The sequence below is a fragment of the Accipiter gentilis genome, unplaced genomic scaffold (assembly GCF_929443795.1).
Source record: "Accipiter gentilis unplaced genomic scaffold, bAccGen1.1, whole genome shotgun sequence".
Classification (NCBI taxonomy): domain Eukaryota; kingdom Metazoa; phylum Chordata; class Aves; order Accipitriformes; family Accipitridae; genus Astur; species Astur gentilis.
The window spans coordinates 900,579-920,713 of record NW_026061174.1 but is presented as its reverse complement, the minus strand read 5'-3'; the positions used below and the strand labels follow the sequence as shown (position 1 = coordinate 920,713).

General features: G+C 55.4%; 1 protein-coding gene and 1 long non-coding RNA gene across 2 annotated transcripts in view; both read left to right on the top strand.

Moving 5' to 3' along the window:
* The window catches only part of LOC126037518 (electroneutral sodium bicarbonate exchanger 1-like), a gene marked incomplete at its 3' end in the record, with an annotated part of 313,251 nt that extends 298,853 nt beyond the window's left edge, over positions 1 to 14,398 (top strand). The window contains exons 23-24 of the mRNA XM_049797856.1: positions 13,732 to 13,869; positions 14,348 to 14,398. Of these exons, the coding sequence (XP_049653813.1) occupies positions 13,732 to 13,869; positions 14,348 to 14,398 (189 nt within the window). The remainder of the gene's footprint in view (positions 1 to 13,731; positions 13,870 to 14,347) is intronic.
* A 5-nt stretch (positions 14,399 to 14,403) lies between these two features.
* LOC126037522 (uncharacterized) lies at positions 14,404 to 15,435 on the top strand. The gene is made up of 3 exons (XR_007505731.1): positions 14,404 to 14,448; positions 14,969 to 15,073; positions 15,344 to 15,435. It is a non-coding gene; the product is annotated as an uncharacterized LOC126037522 (long non-coding RNA).
* The last annotated feature ends 4,700 nt before the right edge of the window (positions 15,436 to 20,135 follow it).

Genomic DNA, 20,135 nt, shown 5'->3' with positions numbered 1-20,135 from the left:
GGCCAGGAGGGTTGTGTCCCAGGTGGAATTCCACCTCTCTGACGAGAACCTGGCCAAGGATGCTTTCGTCCTGAAACATGTCCAGAAGAACAAGATGGGCTTCGTCAGCATCAAACTGCTGCCGTCCTTGAAGAAGGTAGGCAGCGCGTTGCGTTGGCCAGCCGAGGTGGGAAGTGGCCTCCACGTGGAGGATGCCTGGGTGTCTGGGTGTGCTCTGGCTGTCTGCGGTGAGGTGTACGGGGAGGTCCAGGCTCTGCTCAGGCCGCCTGTGTCCCGGCAAAGCGCTGGTGGTGCAGAGCTGGGTCCTGCTCTCTGCCTTCAACGTGCTGCAGCAGTTCTCCACCCAGGGAGGGTGGCTGGGGAAGCGGTGAGCAGTCCTCAAACCCCAAGCCCAGGGCTGGGTTCGCCTCTTCTGCCCGTGGTTCCCCCAGGCTGCTTTGAGAGAGGAGAGCTCGTCCTCCAGCGCTGAGGCTCCTTTATGTTTGGGTTTGGGGCTTGCTGGGAGACCGCCCCGACAGGGACCTCACCCTGCACCTTCTGAAAGCCAGACACGGAAAGGTGAGGCTGCTTCTCGAAGGTGCCGTTGGCTGCGTTGCTCCCAGGTCGTGGAGCTCGCATGGGAAATGGGCAATAAAGATGGCTAAAGTTTCCAGGCACTTTCTGGCCTGTGCAGTGATTTGGGATTTTTTTGGGGATTGGTTGGGTTTTTTTCCTTCTGATTTCCGCGCCCCCCTCCCGCCCCCCCGAAATTTCCCGGTCTTGCAGCTGCCCAAGGTGCAGCCAGACAAGCGAAGGAGGGTCCATGCCTGGCCTGCAGCTCCCTCCCTTGCCATTCTTGGGGTGATTGGGGGTTATTTTGCTGTGTCAGTGAGGCAGAGCTGGGCTCTCGGGGGCTGAGTGCGCTGGGACCCGAGGAAGGCCGTGATGGTCTTGAGGCTTTGAAGGGCTTTGCAGCGAGCCCTGTTCCCGCTGGAGGGGACGCTGGTGGTGTTCAAGTCGAATGCCTTGCAGGCCTTGCTGTCGTGTGTGCCCGTGTGTCCCCCCGGCCCCCAAGGTCTGTCATTGTCGCAGGGGCTCTGTGCTGCTTTCTGCGTGGGGCCGTGTCCGTGAGTCCTGCAGGGACCTGTCTGTCCTGGCTTCCCCACCAAAGGGCTTCTTCCCCTGGAGAAGGGGAGAGGGGAGTTGTTCCCGTTCCCGTCCCCCCCCCCCCATCGCCTGCCGCGCTGGTGGTGACTCAGGCCTGGGGGTGGCTGGGTTTCCCTCGGGGCTTGCTGGCTCGGATCTGGGGCTCGGCGGGTCTTTTGCACCTCTTGGGGGCTGTTTCCCGGTGCCCCCCGCGCTCCCTCCCCGTCCCACACAGGCACGGAGCGGTTCTGGAGAAAGAGCTTTTAATGGGAAAGACAAAAGAAAAGGTCCCACCAAAGCTGCTCTAAACCCACCCTACCCCCCCCCCCGCCTCCCACCCACCCCCTCACCCCCCCCAACCAGTCCACCCCCTCCCCTCCCACCCCCCACTCCCCCCATCTCCATCTCACCCCTGTCTGATCCCCCCCTCCCACGCCCCACTCCCCCCGTCTCCATCTCACCCCCGTCTGATCCCCCCTCACACCCCCATGTCGTCTGCCAGAGCCCTGCGCTTGCTGGGTGGCATTGGCAAGGAGCTCTGCGCCTGCCTCTTCCTCGGCTGCTCTGCCGTGGCAGACGGGGATGGTGGCAGGTCCATCCCCGCATCCTTCCGCGGCTCCTGGGGCTCCATCCCGACGATGTTAAATATGTCGAGGCTCAGCGTGGTGTAGGAGCTACCCTTCTACCCAAGACACGGTATCCCTGTGTTTGTTGAGCTGCCAGAAACAAACTGAGTGTCACACACCAATGTGAATCCCGTGTTCCAAAGTGAGGCCTTTGGAAGAAAGGGCTAATGCAAACCAGCCAAAGGAATCTTCTCTGTAGGGCTAAGGCAGCATTTTGCCAAAGAGTCGCCTGCTACTCCAGGGTGTCCCTTGCCACCTGCTGACTCTGACATTTCTGTCACGCGCAAACAAACTATCTCGACTAGATGAATGAGCAGCGCAGTTTATTACAGCAACGGTACAGGTGCTTTTGGATTGCCTGTGATAAATAGACTGTCTGCAAAGCACGTGCAGGTGGCATTACAGTCGCTTACAAGCGCATGAAATGATGAAAGAAAAGAGCTCTGAAGAATTCTAAGTTAGAATTCTAATTCTAATTAGAATTCTAATTCTAATTCATTTCTGTTGTAGGCACCCGTTGCTTTGGCTCCAACCACCCCTGAGAGCGCGGCAGAGCCCCTGGTGCGCCCAGAAGAGCTGGCAAACCTGTCAGAGGAAAGATGGTAAAACGAGCTCGCTTTGGTTAAAATCAGAACCGACTCCAGTGGGTCGTGCCTTTCCCTACCTCATACCGCTGTGGGATGAAAAGGTTTGCAGGCTCTCCCCAGGACAAGGAGAAAAAGAAAAAACAAAAGAGAAAACAGGTCTGGGGAGAGAAGAGTGACAGACACGCAGAAAAGAGGAGGAGGAAGAGAGAAAACGTTTTTGGGGACGGACCGGTGAAAAGATGCAGGAAGGTCCAGCAGTTCAGGAAGCCCAGGTGTGTACCAGGCTCTGCTGCCCATCTTTCCCAACTCTCAGCGCTGCTGCAAGTCAGTCCGACCCGCTGGCAAGGGACGGTGCTGCGCGGGGCTTGGAAATAACTCCATGGCCGCTCCCCAGGGGCTCCCCATCGAGCCCTGCTGCGTGGCACAGGGGCCCTGTGCATCTGTGCACGCATGCAGGTCTCTAAGGGCATTACCCGTGGGGATAAGGCGCCAGAGCCGTCCCCTGGTTGATGCCAGCCATAGCTCTCTCTTCTGGGCTATGAACAATTCCTTGTCAACGGTGTTCCCCAAAGAAAGGGGAAGCAAGTCATGCCTATTCCTGCCTTCATGGGTTTATCAGTGCTCTCTGACTCTGTTTCGTTTCCCTGTTACTGGCTGAAGCCCTGTGACTCCCAGGCCCGCCCCCTGTTGCAGTTGATGTTTGCAACAAAAGGATCTTTTCTCTCTTCTGAGTGTGTCTGCCATACGATATTCTGGAGTAGGTAGATGGGGTTTTGTGATGAGTCCTCGGGGAGGAGTCTGGGATCTTGCCTTGTCCCAGCATCCTTTCCCGCAGGCATCAGTGCTGAGTTCAGGTGCTTTAGGAGTGAAACCAAAGCACGGACTCACACAGGAGGGTGGAGGTTGGAAGGGACCTGTAGAGTTCCTCTGGTCCAACCCGCCTGCTCAAGCAGGCTCACCTAGAGCAGGTTGCCCGGGACAACGTGCCCTTGGGTTTTGAACATCGCCAAGGACGGAGACTCCGCAAACTCCCTGGGCAACCTGTGCCAGTGTTTGACCACCCGGACAGGAAAAAGTTGATTTCTCATGTGCAGCTGGAGCATATCATGTGTTTTAATTTGTGCCTGTGGCCGCTGGTGCTCTCACTGGGCACTCTTGAGAAGAGCCTGGCTCCCTCATCTTCATTCCCTCCCAGAAGGGATAAATAGATCAATAGATCGATAGATCGATAGATTGATAGATTGATAGATAGATAAGACACCCCCCGGCTTTCTCTTCTCCCCACGGCAGTGTGCCAGCTTAAAAGCACCAGGGCAAAGTCGGCTTCCTTGAGGCTCCTTGTTTTGCAGGTGACCTGGAGACGTGGAGGTGTGTGAGGTTCCCCTGCCAAGAGAGGCAGAGGGCTGGAGGGCACAGCTGGACTCCTGCTCCTGCAACAGCAGGGACTCGCTGGCCAGAAATGGCCCCGAGGACCCCGGCAAGGGGCTGTGCTCAGTGCTGCAGAGGAAGGGGAAACTCCCCCCGGGAGCTGTGCCAATCTGCCCGGGGGAAAAAACTCCTTCCTGAGCCCAGCCCTGGTGCCCCGAGAAGGGTCCGGGGAGCTCCTGCGGGTGAGCGCGTTTGGGGTCGGCAGCCAGGGACCTTTTCCAGCCTGTTTGGTGCAAAGGCACGGGTGGGCGTGGGGCATCAGTCCCGGGAGAGCCGTGGCTGACTCCTCTTTCCCGGGAAGGGCAGGTCGCTCTCGCCGTGTCTCTGTCCTGCGCCCACCCGGGTTTCTTTGTCCTGCCAGCTGCTGCCCAGCGAGGAGGGTTCGGCTGAGCTCAGCGGGGATGTCCCAGGACCCGCCGAAGGAGAGCTCCTGCTTGGTCAGCATCCTGACTGCTTCGCCTTGGGGGGGGCTCCGCCGCTGTGCCGAGCTCCGCCGAGCCGTACCGAGCCGAGCCGAGGCGAGCGGAGGCGGTCAGGCGCAGCGGCATGGGCGGGCAGGGCGGGCAGCGCTGCCTGCGGGCGCGGTGCGGCTCCTCCAGCCGCAGGTGATGGTGGGCAGGAGCCGGCCCCTCGGCACCGCGCACCGGGCGCTGCAGCTCCTCGTCCGGGGGAGCGCGGGCGCGGAGACCTCCTGCCCACGGCAGGGGCGGGCGGGCAGATGGAGAGGGACACTGCCAGGGGCCGGGGAGCGGCCCGGGGGGCCCCGCGTCTCTGGCAGCGATTGCCCCGGTGGCAAGGACACCGACGCGAAGGGACCGAGCCGGGTCCGAGGACACCGGCGCGGAGGGACCGAGCCGGTTCTCGTGGCTCCGGCGCTCTGCAGAGGCGCCGAGGGCCAGCCAGGACTCAGGCCGCGCCAGCCCTCGGCTGCACCCACGGCAGACTTTGCCTCGGGCTCGGCGCTGCTGGCCAGCCTGTCCCCGCCGCCCCTGGGCTAGCCCCGCTCTCGGGATGGCACGGCACGTCCCACGCGTGAAGCGGTGCCTGGGCTTGCCCGGGGAGCGGCACAACTCGGGAGCGTTCTCCGGCTGCTGCGGCTCCCGTCCGTGCGATGGACGGAGGCGGCGGTTTCCCTGGCGGCTCTCTGCTGGTCTCGGCCCGCGACCCCTCGGGCTCCGTTTGGGCAGCCCTGCCCCACACGCTGGGGATGGAAAGCGGCGCGATCCTGCTGCAGCTGCAGCTGCCGCGGGGACAAAGCCACGGGGGAGTGAGCGAGCGAGCAGCCTCGTGGTGCTTGGTCGCCGGCTGGGCTGAAACCACCACAGTCCTTTTTTGCTGACATCATCGCAACTGGGGAGAGAAAGGGCTGAGCTCCCAGGGCCACTGCCAGCAGACTGTCATTAGGCACCAGAGTCAACGTTGACTCGAGAGGCCTGGGCAGAGCCCAGACCCCCCTGAAAGCAGCTGCAAGACCTGCCACGAGGTACAGGCCAACTGCTCTGATGCTTCGGGCTCACGCTGGAACCCCAAGCGCTCCAAGCCCCAAAATGCAGCTGCCTCTGCAGCGCAGCAGCAGCAGCAGCCAGTGCAGAGCAGCGTGGGGAGCTAGAGCAGAGGGGGGGGCGCCCGGGCCGGGCTCGGCTCCGTTCGGGTCCCCTCGGCTCGGTTCGGCTCCTCTCGGCTGGGCTCGGATCCCTTCGGCTCATCTCGTTTCTGTTCGGCTCCCTTCGGCTGGGCTCGACTCCCCTCGGCTCGGTTCGGCTCATCTCTTCGGCTAGGATCGGCTCCTCTCGGCTGGGCTCGGCTCCTCTCGTTTGCACTCGGCTGCCCTCGGCTCCGCTCCGGCCGCAGCCCCGGCCCGGCCCCGCCTGAGGCAAGGGCGGGCGGCGGGCGCGGCGGGGCCGGTGGCAGTGGCGGGGGCTCCTCCCCGTCCGTGGAGCGGTGGGCTGCCCGGCGGTCGCCAGCGCCGGGGCTGCCCGGGGGCCTCGCAGGCCGGCAGCGGGGCTGAGGCGGCAGCGGTGGCGGTGGCGGTATCTCCCCTCGCGGCAGGCCGGGGCGCTGGGTCCCGGCCTTCCCCCCGCAGGCCCGGCCAGCCCCGGCCCCTCCCTGCCGCCCCCGGGGCTGCGGGGGCAGCAGGGGACTGCCTGCCGCTGGTGGCTGTCCGGCGGAGGCCGGCGGGCACCGCGGAGACGTGCGGCTGTGTGTGGAGAGAAAGGAGTTTCTGCCGGCTGTCCCCGCAGGGAAGGGACCCGCAGCCGCCGGGGGTCTCCCTCCCTCCCTCCCTCCCTCCCAGCCTGGCGTGGGTGGCGGGCTGCGACACAGTCCTGCCCGGGCGTTCTTGGCAGCCCCCGGGGCAAGAGGCCCTGGAGGGAGCTTCAGGGAGGTCGGCAGTGGCGTTTCCAGAGCAGTCGCGTCCCGTTGGCTCTCCTGCTTCCTTCCCTCGGCTGGGAGAACGGAGGACGTCCTCGACAGCAGGTACCTACCTGTCGGTTGCCTGAAACCAGGTTTCTTCACGCAGGCAGGCAGGCGTGTGTACGGACTTCAAATCGGCAGGTGAGCGTGTTGAAGCTACAGCCTGCAGTTTGGTGCCTGCCGGTAGCAGTGAGTTCCTAGGAGACCCTCAATTCGGACGGGACTGGGGGGGCTGCTTTTTTCCTGCCCTCTTTCACTGACCGTGAAAGCGGTCGCTTCCGAGGGGCTACTGGGCTTGCACGGGAGTGTAATGGGAGTAATGGGAGCTGTAAAAAGCGCTCCTGTTCCAGTGCCGTGCGTGGGTTTCGTGCTTCAGTGGGAAAAGAGGCTGGTTTTACTGACGGTGTTTTGAAATGTTGTTTAAAGCGTTCAGCTGAGAAGCTCTCGAGCCTCTGTAGTGGTTTAACCCCAGCCGGCAGCTAAGCCCCGCACGGCCGCTCGCTCGCTGCCCCGCAGTGGGAGGAGGGAGAGGATCGGAAGGGTGAATCAACTCGCGGGTTGGGATAAAGATGGTTTAACAAGTAAAAGCTGTGCACGCGAGCAAAGCAAAGTCAGGAATTCAGTCACTGCTTCCCATTGTCTGGCAGGTGTTTAGTTTGCAGGAAAGCAGGGTTCCATCACGCCTAACAGTTACTTGGGCATGTCCCCCCTTCCTTCTTCTTCCCCCAGTTATATTGCTGAGCGTGACATCCTGTGGTCTGGAATATCCCTTGGGTCAGTTGGGGTCACCTGTCCCAGCCTTGTGCCCCCCCTCCCCGCTTCTTGTGCACCCGCAGCCAACTCCCTGGTGGGGTGGGGTGAGGAGCAGAAAAGGCCTTGATGCTGTGTAAGCACTGCTTTCAGCACAAATCCAAAACGTAGCCCCGTGCAAGCTACTGTGGGGAAAATTAACTCTCTGCCAGTCAAAACCAGCACAGCCGTGGAGCTCTGTACGCAAAGTATGTCCTTCTTTCTTGGGCTGTCTGCTGTTAGCAATGTGCCTTTTGCTGGCCTGGCAATCTGGCGCTCAAGTGTGGATGTGGAAAGAGTCTTTGGAAACTCTCAGTGGCAGCAGTTGTTTGTTGTGCTCTTGGGATTTTTTCTTTCACGAGGTTCCCCTTGCGCTGCCACTCCTCTTTGCGACGTGTTTGTGACAAACCTGTCGTGTTGTTTGGAAAGAAGAGCGTGCCTCTGCTGCAGGCAGAGGGGCTGAGCAGGCCTTTTAGGATAACTGCTGCTCTCAGTTTCTAGAAGGCACTGTAGTGGCAAGCCTGAGAAAGGAGAGTGAAGGGAGAGTGTTTTAGTCTGTGGTACTGCTGGCATGCAAGGCAGAGAAAGGAAAGCGGCCTTTGGGTGTGCAGAGGACAATGAATAGGAAGGTTGTGGGAGGTAACAGTTGTGTGGTAAGGCTGCAATGGGAAGTTTGAGTTAGCAGCCAGCAAAGTAACTAAAGCACAGGGTGCTGAGCAGCCTGGTCAGCTGGGGAAGATGTAAAACAAGTGAGGAGGATGGTCCTTTAGAAGTGAAAAAGAGACTTTCCCTGAGGGTGTTGCCCTGGAGGAATCTGCTTGTGTCTGCTAGTCAGGCAGACAGAGATGATGGGCAAGTGCTTCTGTGAGTGGGCAAAACCTTGACCAGCTCAGTCAAGGAGCTCTGGAGCTTTTAGTTTGAGAGGGGACTGGGAATTGCTGGAGGCTGCGATCTGTAGTAATTCCAGAAGTTTGAGCGGCTCTGAAAAAGGAGCTGGAGCTGCTTAGGTTTAAGGGTTGCATTTTTAAGCAGGTGCCTCTAGATTGGGTCCTGCTGAAGGAGTGTTCTGTAGGGCTCAAACTTGGTCTGAAACTTTATGAGTTGTTGTTGGTGTCTCAGCCTCTGATAAAAAATGAATAATGATAGTATTCATAAGTATTACTAAAAAAGCAGTGGCTCAGCATAATCTGGCTCCCTGTGTACGTTGTTGCAAGGCTGTGATCATCATCAGACAGCAGTTCAAGGTTGATGCCCTCAGAGGGCTTTTGGAAAATGTTCTGAACTGTTGAGGTGAAGTCTCTTTTCAGGTGGTGGCACCCGTGCAGAAACTAGGACTGAGTTCCTTTTGAGCCTGGAAGTATCCCTGCATCAGAGGAACAGAACAGTGTCGTGGCATCGCGAAAGGGCTGTTTTCATGCCAGTGAGGTTGCAGCAGGGCTAAAATGCCATAGGCAATGACTCAAACCTCTGCCTAGAGAGTGGTTTTATGAGTGTGAGTGAATTTGCTTTGGCAATGAGATGTGCACAGGCATTGCCAGGGCCTGGCTTTACTCTGGAAGTGACTGTTGTTAGCTGCTGCAGAATTGAAGAGAGATCATCCTCTTTCTCTGTCAGAAGCTGGTAGGTATGAGAGCAACTTATTCCTGTTACTGCCAGGAAGAGAAAGTAGCCCAGAGCATCGTCAGACAGGAGGCACCCAAACAAAGGAAGCCTCGTTGTTGGTTTGCTTTGCTAAAGTGCAGCCAGTTTTGCCTGCGTGCTTGAGGAGGGTTTGATTCACAAGCTTGTATTTCTGGAGCTGGGAAGTCCATCCACCTGCTCAGGCAGCACCGGGCCCTGCGGAGAACTGCAAGCTCAGAGGCCTGGCGTGATGAGTTGTCCTGCAATCTGTGTGTCGGGCTTCTCGCTGTAGCATACCTCTTAGTTAATCGCCAGCTGTGGGAATCCTTGAAGCCAAACTCAAACGAACAATTTCATCCCTTAAAGGAACCGACTGTGTCATCTAGGCAAATCTTGGGCTCCATCTCTGGTCCTCAGCATGCAAATGGAGTAAAAGTATTCATGTTACCTGTTTCTTCCTGAGATCAGAGGCATGTAAAGAGACTGCTGCCTGGCGTCACCCATTCTTGAAGGCATGAGCTCCTAGGTGTGCGAACTGCACCCCCAGGAAGGAACGTCTGTAACTGTGGCGTTTGTCATGTCAATTATCTTTTGTCCTCCCATTTTGAGGAGGACTGTGAAGTGAATGTAATGACGCTAGTCCTGTGAATCCTAGTCCTTTTCAGGTTTAAAAATAATTTTTAAAAGAATTACTTTTTAGTTAGGAAAGCTGATGAGGTTTTCTTCACAGGGTTGGGAGAGCCTGGCATGTTGTTTTTTGCGGGAAGATGTCAGGACTGAAGCCAGAGGCAGTTAAGGAAACACAATGCTATGAATGCAAGCAACTGATGGGAGAGTGTCACCTGGATGAGTGTTTCTTGTAATGTGTTACTAGCGTATGGTGTCCCCTCACATCTCATTTCTCCGCTGTGTAGTTCGATGTGTCACTTGTTCAGCTGCTGCTGCTCATTAAATATAAATCTCCATTGGCAGGAGCAGTTACAGGGTCGTGGATCTTGGACCAAGATCCTCAAAACCCCCTAGCTATGCGAGGTTTCCCTGCCGCACGTGCACTGCCTTTGTGTCCTGACGCTCTGTTTCTCCAGGAATGTCGGTATTTGCGTGGGGAGTTTCAAGGACCTGCCTGTGGACGCGACGGCCCCTACACCCCTGACGTGTTCTTCTGGTGCTGCATCGTCTTCTTCGCCACCTTTGCCCTGTCAAGCTTCTTGAAGAAGTTTAAAACCAGCCGCTACTTTCCAGCCAGAGTAAGTAGAAGGAGGTGGCCAGTGTCCATCTCCACACTCATTTCCCAAAATGGCTTTCCTGGAGCACTAAGCAGTATTTGCCCTGCCTTGGTCAAGCTGGGAAACGTTGGCCTTGCAGGCCAAGCTCTCCAAGAGCTTGGATGTCCTGCACTCATTTCCCTGAGTGCAAAATCATCGTATCATTTCCCACATGCCTCGTGACCTGCCCCAGATTGAAGATTTTTGGGGGTTGATTTTTTTTAATTTTTTTTTTCCTCCTCAGGTAGTAGGAAGTCAGGTTTCCCAAAGTTTTGGGGGTTGGGGTTGTGGGATTTTTTCCCTACCTTCTGTGCATTATGTGCTCGAGCGGAAAGTAGATTTGAATGAGGAGCTTCCTTTTGAGGACTAAAAGATGCCTCAGTGCCTTGTTGCCATTGTAGCTGTGAGTGTAGCTGTAGTGGCAGACGTGTTTTCTTATTTTTAATATTATTATTATTATTTTTAGGTTTTGACTTAAACCAACCCTTGTCTGCCTAATTAAGCTTTTTTTATTGTCTGACCCCAGATCTCCCAGGGACAAACACAGCAGCAGTATCTAAGCAAGGGATCAGGCTGCATGTGCTCAGAGGGGTGGTGGGATTTGGTTAAGCAGCCTTAGTGTTGTGGATGTCTGCAACTCTTGCATCTCACGTTACGGCCCTGTTTGCCATGCCCCTCTCACCTCTGGTTTCTCGCTCCAGGTGCGGTCCACAGTGAGCGACTTTGCTGATTTCCTCACCATCGTCATCATGGTGCTCCTTGACTTTGTGGTTGGGATCCCATCGCCGAAGCTCCAGGTCCCCCATGCGTTCAAGGTAACGGGGTGTTTTGGCACGTGGGGGTGCCACAAGGTGATGCCGGGGCAGGGCAGGGCTGAGTCTGGAGGAGATGCTGGTGGTGTGACCATCTCCTCTTCCACCTCCAAGTGCCTTGCTTCCTCCTGGAAACGAGAAGATGGCTCCAAAACTAGATACCTACAGGGGAAGTATCTAGAGGTGCTTGCAAAGAGGAGACTGGCACTGCTGAAGCCCCCGGGAGAGGGGGACATGAAGCCAGGGCTGGGAGGTGCTCTGACACAGGGAGGGAGGGGAAAATGAAAGCCAGTGGAGTGCCTGGGCTGGGAGACGATGCTGATGTGTGGGCTTTGTTGCAGCCTACCAGAGGCGACCACGGGTGGTTCATCAACCCCATAGGACCCAACCCTTGGTGGACGGTGTTGGCTGCGCTCGTCCCAGCTCTGCTCTGCACCATCTTGATATTCATGGACCAGCAGATCAGTGCCGTTATTGTGAACAGGAAGGAGCACAAGCTGAAGGTAAGGGCCTGTGAGAGATGACTCCAGCCCCTTCTGGGCTGCAGGTCTGGGGAGAAGCTCTTATTCCCGATGCTTTCTGAAGGCATTGGTTTGGGACAAGGTCAGGCTACGTGGCAGGATGCTCTCCTGGATTAACGATGATGCAGGGAGCAAGTGACAGGGCAGTTCAGATGAGCAACCTTTTGGAGGAGCTAATTAATCTTGGAGCAATAGAGAAGTGCATTTTTGTTTTAAAATGGCAGCAGCAGCAGGTGTGGGGAATGAATTGTTTTGATGCGCTGCCAGGGATAACTCAGAGTCACACCTTCCTTGCAAGTGGTAGAATTTTCTTTGTGAGTGGAAAAAATGGTTTGGTGCTTTTGGGTTGTGGGTTGTTTTTTTTGTTGGAGAAGTATGTATCGCACAAGCTCTGCATATCCATTGTGTCTGAACTCCTGCCAGATTTTCATGCCAGGTGCTTGTGCAAAGCCCGCATACACCCTTACTTGTTTCCATTTCTTGTTTTGAATTCTGATTAAGCTGACTTGTGCTCGAGCAGGGTTTGAGTCTGACTTGCGACGTTATCCTTGCTCTTGTGCTATGGGATGCTCTGTTTCTTGTTTTCCTGCCTGCAGAAAGGATGCGGGTACCACCTGGACCTTTTTGTGGTGGCAGAGATGCTCAGGGTGTGCTCTGTGATGGGGCTGCCCTGGTTTGTGGCTGCGACCGTCCTGTCCATCACCCACGTGAATAGCCTCAAAGTAGAGTCTGACTGCTCAGCTCCAGGAGAACAACCCAAGTTTCTGGGGATACGAGAGCAGAGAGTCACTGGCTTGCTGATCTTTGTGCTCATGGGCTGCTCCGTCTTCTTCACTTCTGTGTTAAAGGTGAGAGGAAAATGCAAACCACCCAACAACCGCGAGCTTGTTGGAGGTTACAGAAAAACAGTCCCCTCTCTGCAGGCCTGAGTAGTTAGTTGTGGAGCGGAGGAGGAGGAGGTGATCCCAACCCTTGGGGCTTGACCCACGGTGGGAACCAGCCTCAGTTAGGCTTTGCAGCCCTTCAGGCCCCCGTTTGGTGTGCTTGAGAAGAGCAAGCAACGCAACTGCTTGAATTTTTGGGTGTCTTTCAGGCCCGCCCATGTTTATGGGTTACAGTTGAGCGTATTCAGACCAGCACATCTGCTGTCTTTCAAACAGGCAGCCCTTTAGTGGCTGCAGTTTGCTCCCCAAATGCCCCGGAGCAGCCGTTCCCAGGAGCTAAACACACTGAGGTCATCCCCGTGGGCTTCCTTGCACATTCCTCCCACAAAGTAATCTCGTCTCTAGGCTAAAAGGAGGCCTGTGGCCTTTGCCTGTTGCCCCAAGAATAGGCAGAAGTGTTTCTTCTACAGCCAGAGAATGCAGCATAGGGTAGCACGGGTGAAATCGCCTATTTTCCTCCAACCTTTCTGGAAAAAAGGATTATTCTGAGGAGAGGTAGCTCCCACGTTCAGCCTAAAGCAGAGCCTTAGCTCACTCGTGCGCACAAAATGGCAAAAAAATGGTTAAAATCTGACCCATCTCTAAGCCTGAATGGAAGCTGGAAAGCTTCAAGCAATTTTAGGCAGTGCCTGTGGAAGAGGGTGGTAATACTGAAAATGCAATACAGAAAAAGAAATGATTGCATTCTTTCTTTTTTTTTTCTTCCCCCCCCCCCAGTTTATACCAATGCCTGTGCTTTATGGCGTCTTTCTCTACATGGGTGTGTCGTCACTCAGAGGAATTCAGGTACGGACTCTTTTACAGCGTGCAGCATGTCGGCTCCCTGGTATTTTGTCTCCGTAGCAGCAGGGAAAAAAGCAGTGGCATGGGAAAATCTTCTCACAGAGCAAGCAATGAAACTCTTTTGTGTAAGAAAAAGATTAGTTGAGGCACAGGAGGTATATAGGGCTGGGAGGACCAGGCAAGTTCAGCGCTCTCTGTTGCAGGGTTTAGGGCAGGTCAGTGTTTGGTTACGTGAAAGCGGGGGAATTCAGTGCAAAGGGAAGGCAGTTTCTACCACTGGTGGAAATCCTCGCTGGGGGGATTCAGTGGGCCGAGAAATGCTAATAATGGAATGGCATGGAATAGTTGCCATTTGGTGGGCAGCTCTCAGGGGCATGCCGGTTTCTAGATGGAGCGAAGGGAAACTGGGTGCTGCTCCCAGGAGGAATGCGGTGGGATCCAGGATTTCTGACGGCAAGCGAGCTGCTGCAAAGTGCCTCCACGTCTCGAGAGGGCCAGAAACTTGCCGCAGCCCCAAGGTGGCAACCTTTCCCTTTTATTTTGCAGTTCTTTGATCGCTTGAAGCTGTTTTGGATGCCGGCGAAACACCAGCCGGATTTCATCTACCTGCGGCACGTGCCCTTGCGAAAGGTGCATTTCTTCACGGCGATCCAGCTGACCTGCCTCGTCCTGCTCTGGACCATCAAGGTGTCCCGTGCCGCCATCATCTTTCCCATGATGGTAAGAGCTGCCACCGCTCGGCAGCGGGATGTTTGCAGTGTTGGAGTGAGAGGTGGCATCGTCTCTGAGCTCACTGCATCTTCCCTCTTATTCGTGAAGGTTTTGGCTCTCGTCTTTGTCCGGAAAGCGATGGATTTCTGCTTCTCAAAGCGAGAGCTCAGCTTTCTGGATGACCTTATGCCAGAAAGGAAGAAGAAGTTGGACGATGCCAGAAATGAAGCTGGAGAAGAAGAAGAGGTAAGGCTTGCTGTGTCCTCGGGGCTGGACATCTCCGTGTGGCTGTGAGATTGCCTGTTTCTCTTACAGCTTGTCTGGAAACGTTGGGGGAAGATCAGCACTCAATCGAAATAGATCCCAATAGCCTGTAACTTTTGTAACCTTTGTTTCCTCAAGTAGCAGTGAGCTGAACGCTTGAATACAGGTGTAATTTTTAAAACGAGTCGTTTTTCACAAAGGTCATTATCATTATGATGATTATTATTAGATGCTGCTGCTGCTGCTGCTGCTGGCAAGACTTGCTCATAATCGTGTTTTGAACACACAATCCCCCTGCCCCGAAATCTTTGGAGTGAACAGTTTCTCCCCTGCTGCACTAATACGAATAGCTGCCAAGGGGCAGAAGCGGAGGACAGACTGCTAAGTTTGTGCTGGGCATTCAGCTTATCTCCACTTGGATCAAAGATAGAGAACGTGATTTGTCCCTTTTTTACATCAGGAGTCCAGGAGGGCCATGGAAGCTGCTGCTGCTTCAAGTTCAGTTCAGCTGAACGTGGGGAAGACCAGTGACGTGGATATCCCAAAGCAAAGCAGTGACAGGTAAAGCCCCACCAAGCGCCAGGACCCCCGGCAAGATTAGCTTGAAGGTGTTTGGCAGAGTTTTCTCCACTTGCCTCTTTGTGGGGCATCCCACAGAAACCAGCAGGCAGCTTGGTGGGAAAATCAAATTTGGGGGCAGGGCTGCAGGAATTGATTGCAGGGCTCTGACCGCAAGCAGAGTGGCTGCAGCACTCGCGTTTGACCCCCAAACCTTGCCTCATCAGTGCCTTTACGGTAGCTGGGGATCCTCATACTTACACATGAGGAGTTGCAGGTGTGATCTGTACCAGCAGTGGCTTAGGAACCCGGACCGGGGCTAAGCCCCAGCAAGAGCCTTTGCACAGAGCTGTTGCTTTGCAGCTCCCCGGCTTGCCTCCCAAAACTCCTCATCCAGCAAAATCCCCCACACTTATGCGGAGCTTTGATTCTCGGGGCTCCGCTGTTCCTCTTGCTGATGCTAATGCCCTTGGTGGCATCAGTTCCCATAATCACGGATTGCTATGTAACATATTTATTGCAGGACTGATCCTTCTGAGATTATTATCCTGGATGAAATGTCACAAACGACCGTATGGAAGGCTCTCACTTTGAAGACAGAAACCCTTTGAATCCAGGGAGGAAAAAGGTAAAGGATTGCATGTGATCGTGACAGTGCTCCTCTGCAAGCGACGGCGCACGCCTATGCTTTTCCCACGCTTTGGCCGGCAAAGCTGAGCAAACGGCCTGTCCCTGGGAACAGGCAGTGAGGACCGTGGCATGCAAACCAGCTCCTCTCTGCTGGGGTGGTCCCCCAAACAGGGCAACATCAGCAGCAGCTGGCAGGTCTTCCACTGATGATGCTCTCCCTCTTTTTCTCTTCCCTTCACCTTTCCCCACTCCCGCTTTTCACATTTAGGAATCTTGACTTTGAAGGAGAGGAGTGAGAGCGTGACTCGGGGATGTGCCAACGCAGACAGAGGGAGAAAGCGCTTTGTTTCAGTTGGAGGATTCCCATTAAAGCCATGCAGATGTTTTCAGTTATCCTTGGTGTGCTTCAGGCATTCAGTATCTCTAGACCAGCAAGCTGAGGGGAACGTCACAGTCAAGGGGAGTTTGGTGGTGTTCAGTCTGTGTGCGTATGTGCGTGTGGGGGTGTGGGTTTGTAGTGGTAGAGGGACTGCTACTGCTTTATCATTCAGTGCTCTTCTTTTAATACCCAATTCCTCCTCTTTTTTTTTTTTTCTCTTTTTTTCAAATGTAAACTGGGAATGTCCAAAATAATTTTCTGTTGTAGTTGATGCATTCTCCACTTTCTTCTTGATCACGACCGGGTTTTTGGTCTGGTTTGGTGTCCTGGCTTTAATTCGCTCCTACGTCTCTTACTGATACAAGAGGGATGCCCTCTGTGGCAGGGCAGCATAGAGAGCGTCCGAGCCGTTGGCCTAAGGTGAAAGAAAAGCATTTGCTCCCTGCGCTCCAGTTGTACCTTTCTTGGTTGGTTTGGCAAGTATCACAATAACGTGTGATGAACTGACCGTAAACCCCATTCCCCGTCCCCCTGTGCCACTGGGGGGTGGTAGGGAATCCAGGAGTGAATTTGTGCCCAGGAAGAAGGGAGGGGTGGAGGGAAGGTGCTCTGAGATTTGGTTGTATTTCTCATTACCCTGCTCTGGTTGATTTGTAATAAATTGAGTTAATTTTCCCCAAGCGGAGTCTCTTTTGCCTGTGACGGTAATTGGTGAGTGATCTCTCCTGTCCTTATCTCGACCCACAAGCTCTTTGTTATATTTTCTCTCCCCTGTCCAGCTGAGGAGGGGGAGTGATAGAACGGCTTTGGTGGGCACCTGGCATCCAGCCAGGGTCAACCCACCACAGGGGGAAATGATGTACTTAAGAAATTATGTACTTAAGCCACACGAAAAAGGCCACAAAGCTCTTGTGAAACAAGATCCCCTTTGTATGATCAACGCATGCCTTGCTAACAACTGTGCCCCTGAAGAAGAACTAAAAGACTGAGAAGAAGGGAACATCCTACCCCAGGAGGCGCCAAAAAGTTGAATAATTGCTAATAGGCATGAAGTCAGAAACATCTTTGAAAACTGGAGGAAAAGTAAAGAAAGGTGGCAGGGGGAGATCATGACCACCAACTCAATTCCACACCAAAAAGGCTTACCCCCCACTCTCCTTGAGCATGCGCTGTAGAAGAAAAGAACACTGGACCTTTAATTCCAAGCAGGGGAACTTCAACCTGATAGAAACTGTGCGAGATAAGCGACTCCCAGCACTAGTTTTGGGAAGAACTTTGGAAATTGAATATGTATAACTGAACTGTATAGATTGCTTGCCCGTTTAGGCATGAGGGGTGCTAGTGTTGCGGATTACCACCTCGCCCCCATCTTTTCGTAAACATGAACTGGAATAAAATACCTCTGCTCTGCTGTGTTTATATTGGCATTTTGCACCCTGGGTAAACGACCCCACTTTTGGGACAACAGTGGGGCAGGCAAAGCACCGCATCCCGCAGGCCGAGGGGCTCAGGCACCCACGCCGCTGCCGGAGGACTGCCGGCAAGAGGTTTGGCATCTGGCGAGGGGCTGCTGGGCCAGGGTGCCCAGGCACCCACCCCACTCCCCCAGCCGCAGCCACGAGTGCTCTCAGTGCTGGGGCAGAGGCCGTAGCAGCTGCCTGTGCCCAAGCCTGTCCCGAGCGGAGGGAAGACTTTGCTGGCGAGGAGCAATCCAGTGAAGGCATTGCTGAAATTGCTGGGCTTGAAGTTGCTGCCGGGCCAGGAGGGGGCCGAGGGGTCCTTGTGCAGCACGTCCTGCTCCAGGGGCAGCAGCTCTCAGGCCAGCAGCAGTCTGCTGGGGGGGACGCTCAGCAGGGACTCGGGGATGGGGACCCATGATACCGAAAAGCCGGTCGAAGAAACTCTCGAAGACTCATTTTGGAGTTTTAGAAAGTAGACATTCTTTATTGCAGCGCTGGATGCACGGGGGATAGTTCCACCTAGCATGCGTGCCACAGCTTCAGCACAAACAGGTTCTATGGCGTAACTAATTACATATTAATCAGATTAGTATACATAGACATAAAAATTACTGTAACTGAGTATCATAGGACTGCCTACATCTGATCGCACGCAACGGTTCTTCATTTGAGTCGAAGGGCTGCTTTTGTGCCCACCGATCCATTTCAAATTCTGTTGGCTGACCTTCAAGTCTTGTTCGTCATCCTTGTTCTTTGATCTTGGAGATTAACATGGTTTCAGTCATATATGGTCAGTTTCAATATTAATCTTAGCTAATGTACAGGAACATCCAGTCATAAGAGCAAAGAACTGTAAAACTTAGGAGTGGGTTACTAACTCTACTAGTTAATTACTTGGCTACACTTCTGTCTATTTTTTCAATCATAGTGTTAGTATAAGATTTCTAATAATTATTTACCAAATCTCCCTTTTACAGTCACCTAGCAGCAAACCAGTTTCCACGGCTGGTACAAAATATTAAAACCAACAAATATTTAGACATACCATACATTCTGTATGGACATATGCTATCACCCACCGCCTCACTTTGGTGCCCTCCTCATTCACCTCCAGCAGCTCCGAGAACTGCAGGGTGTAAAGCGTCAGCCACCAGTCATGCGTCAGGTATTTCACCTGAGGGACAGAGGGGGCCACTGCGTCACTGTGAGTCTCCCCAGGCAGGGGCCACCCTAAACCCATCATCCAGGCAGGCTGCAACCCCATCAACCTGAGGTCATGGCAAGGCAATATCCCCCATTCAGGATTTGTGGGAGAAGGTCACCTGTGCTCCCGGACCATGGCAAGAAGACACAGCTTCCCTGGACATCACACCACCAGTGCTTCCCTGCAGTTTTTTAGTTAAGGCATGATCTCTCCCAGAGCAGCCTAGGGGAACCACGGGCAGAAGAGGCGAACCCAGCCCTGGGCTTGGGGTTTGAGGACTGCTCACCGCTTCCCCAGCCACCCTCCCTGGGTGGAGAACTGCTGCAGCACGTTGAAGGCAGAGAGCAGGACCCAGCTCTGCACCACCAGCGCTTTGCCGGGACACAGGCGGCCTGAGCAGAGCCTGGACCTCCCCGTACACCTCACCGCAGACAGCCAGAGCACACCCAGACACCCAGGCATCCTCCACGTGGAGGCCACTTCCCACCTCGGCTGGCCAACGCAACGCGCTGCCTACCTTCTTCAAGGACGGCAGCAGTTTGATGCTGACGAAGCCCATCTTGTTCTTCTGGACATGTTTCAGGAGGAAAGCATCCTTGGCCAGGTTCTCGTCAGAGAGGTGGAATTCCACCTGGGACACAACCCTCCTGGCCAGCTGCCGGTCAGGGACGGAGTAGCTGCAGTCCAAGAGATCAGCCCCCAGAACATCGCTCGCATCGCAGAAGCTCCCGGCAAAGCAGCAGGGACACGGGTGTGACTTGGTGGCCTTTGGGATGTGCAGCACTGCCCGGTCCCAGCCACAGCGGTCGGTGCAGATGGCAGAGTCTTGAGGAGCGGGGTGGCTCAGCTGCGCTCTGAAATGAAACGGAGTTTTATGCTTTTAGAAGCGCGCTTGCCTTCACGCCCCCAGCATCGGTCCCTGCCACAAGTTACGCGGCAGATGGCCTTGCACAATCTTGCAGCCAGAGGTGCCTCACGAACAGAGTGCAATCTCTTTGATTACCAGGATACAGGCCAGGAGAGATCTTTGGCCTCCGGTTCACGGCAGTTGTCCCGACTCCCCCAGGCCACACACTGTTCACACAGCGGGAGCGAGAGGCCTGTGTCCTTGGTACCCTTGGGGTGTCCTTGCTAGCGCCGAATCCTCCAAGCACGAGGAGGGGATGTACTAACCCCATCCCTGGGGTCCCGTAGAGCGCAAACAGCCCCAGCGCCCCGACACCGGACGTTGGGCAGAATCCAGTCCTTTTCTGGGAGCACGCGGCGGCGGGTACCGTCTCCTCCGGGGTGTCACGCACCCAGGGAAAGGGCCGCCCCCTCCCAGGGGGATCCAGAGCTGCTGCTTTTCCCAGCAGGAGACTGAAAGACCTGACAGCACTACTGGAGCGAGGGCTGGGGGAAAGCGTGCCACCGAGCGACACCGCGTGACCTTCCTTCGCGCCCTCGAGGTCCTTTTTCCTATTTCTGCCTCGCTCCGGTCAATGCAGCGAACAGAAGCGTGGGCAACGGTCACAAACGCATTTGCCATCTGGCGCAAGGAGGCTGCGGCTGCAGCTTGGTCCCCGCTTGGCTCGGCTGAATCAACTTGTTCTTCTTCCCCAACCGGAAAAATACTGCTGAAAGCCAAGAGCATTTGCACCCGCAGACCCCGAGAGCCGCCTGTAGGCCCCGGGGGCACCCCAGCCTCCCTTAACCCTTTCCCTCCCCAGGAGGAGCTGGGGAGGCTCTTGGGGGTGGGGTGGAACACAGGGAGCCCCCGCATTCCTTCCCGGGAGACGCCAAAGAGTCCTTGGCAGCCAACAGCCAGAAGGGACCATGGCGCGGCCACCAACGCAGCTCCCACTGCCTGGGCCCTGGGGCCCCCCGGCGCCCCAGCTTTTCCAGCCATTCGTGCTCCCCAAAACCTTCTACCCTCGAGGCAGGGACTGACCCCAACCCCTGCAGCCCAGGGACGCTCTTGGGGGGCAAGAGCAGAGGTGACCGCCAGCCATCGCTCCTGTCTCATTCTCTCCGGCTC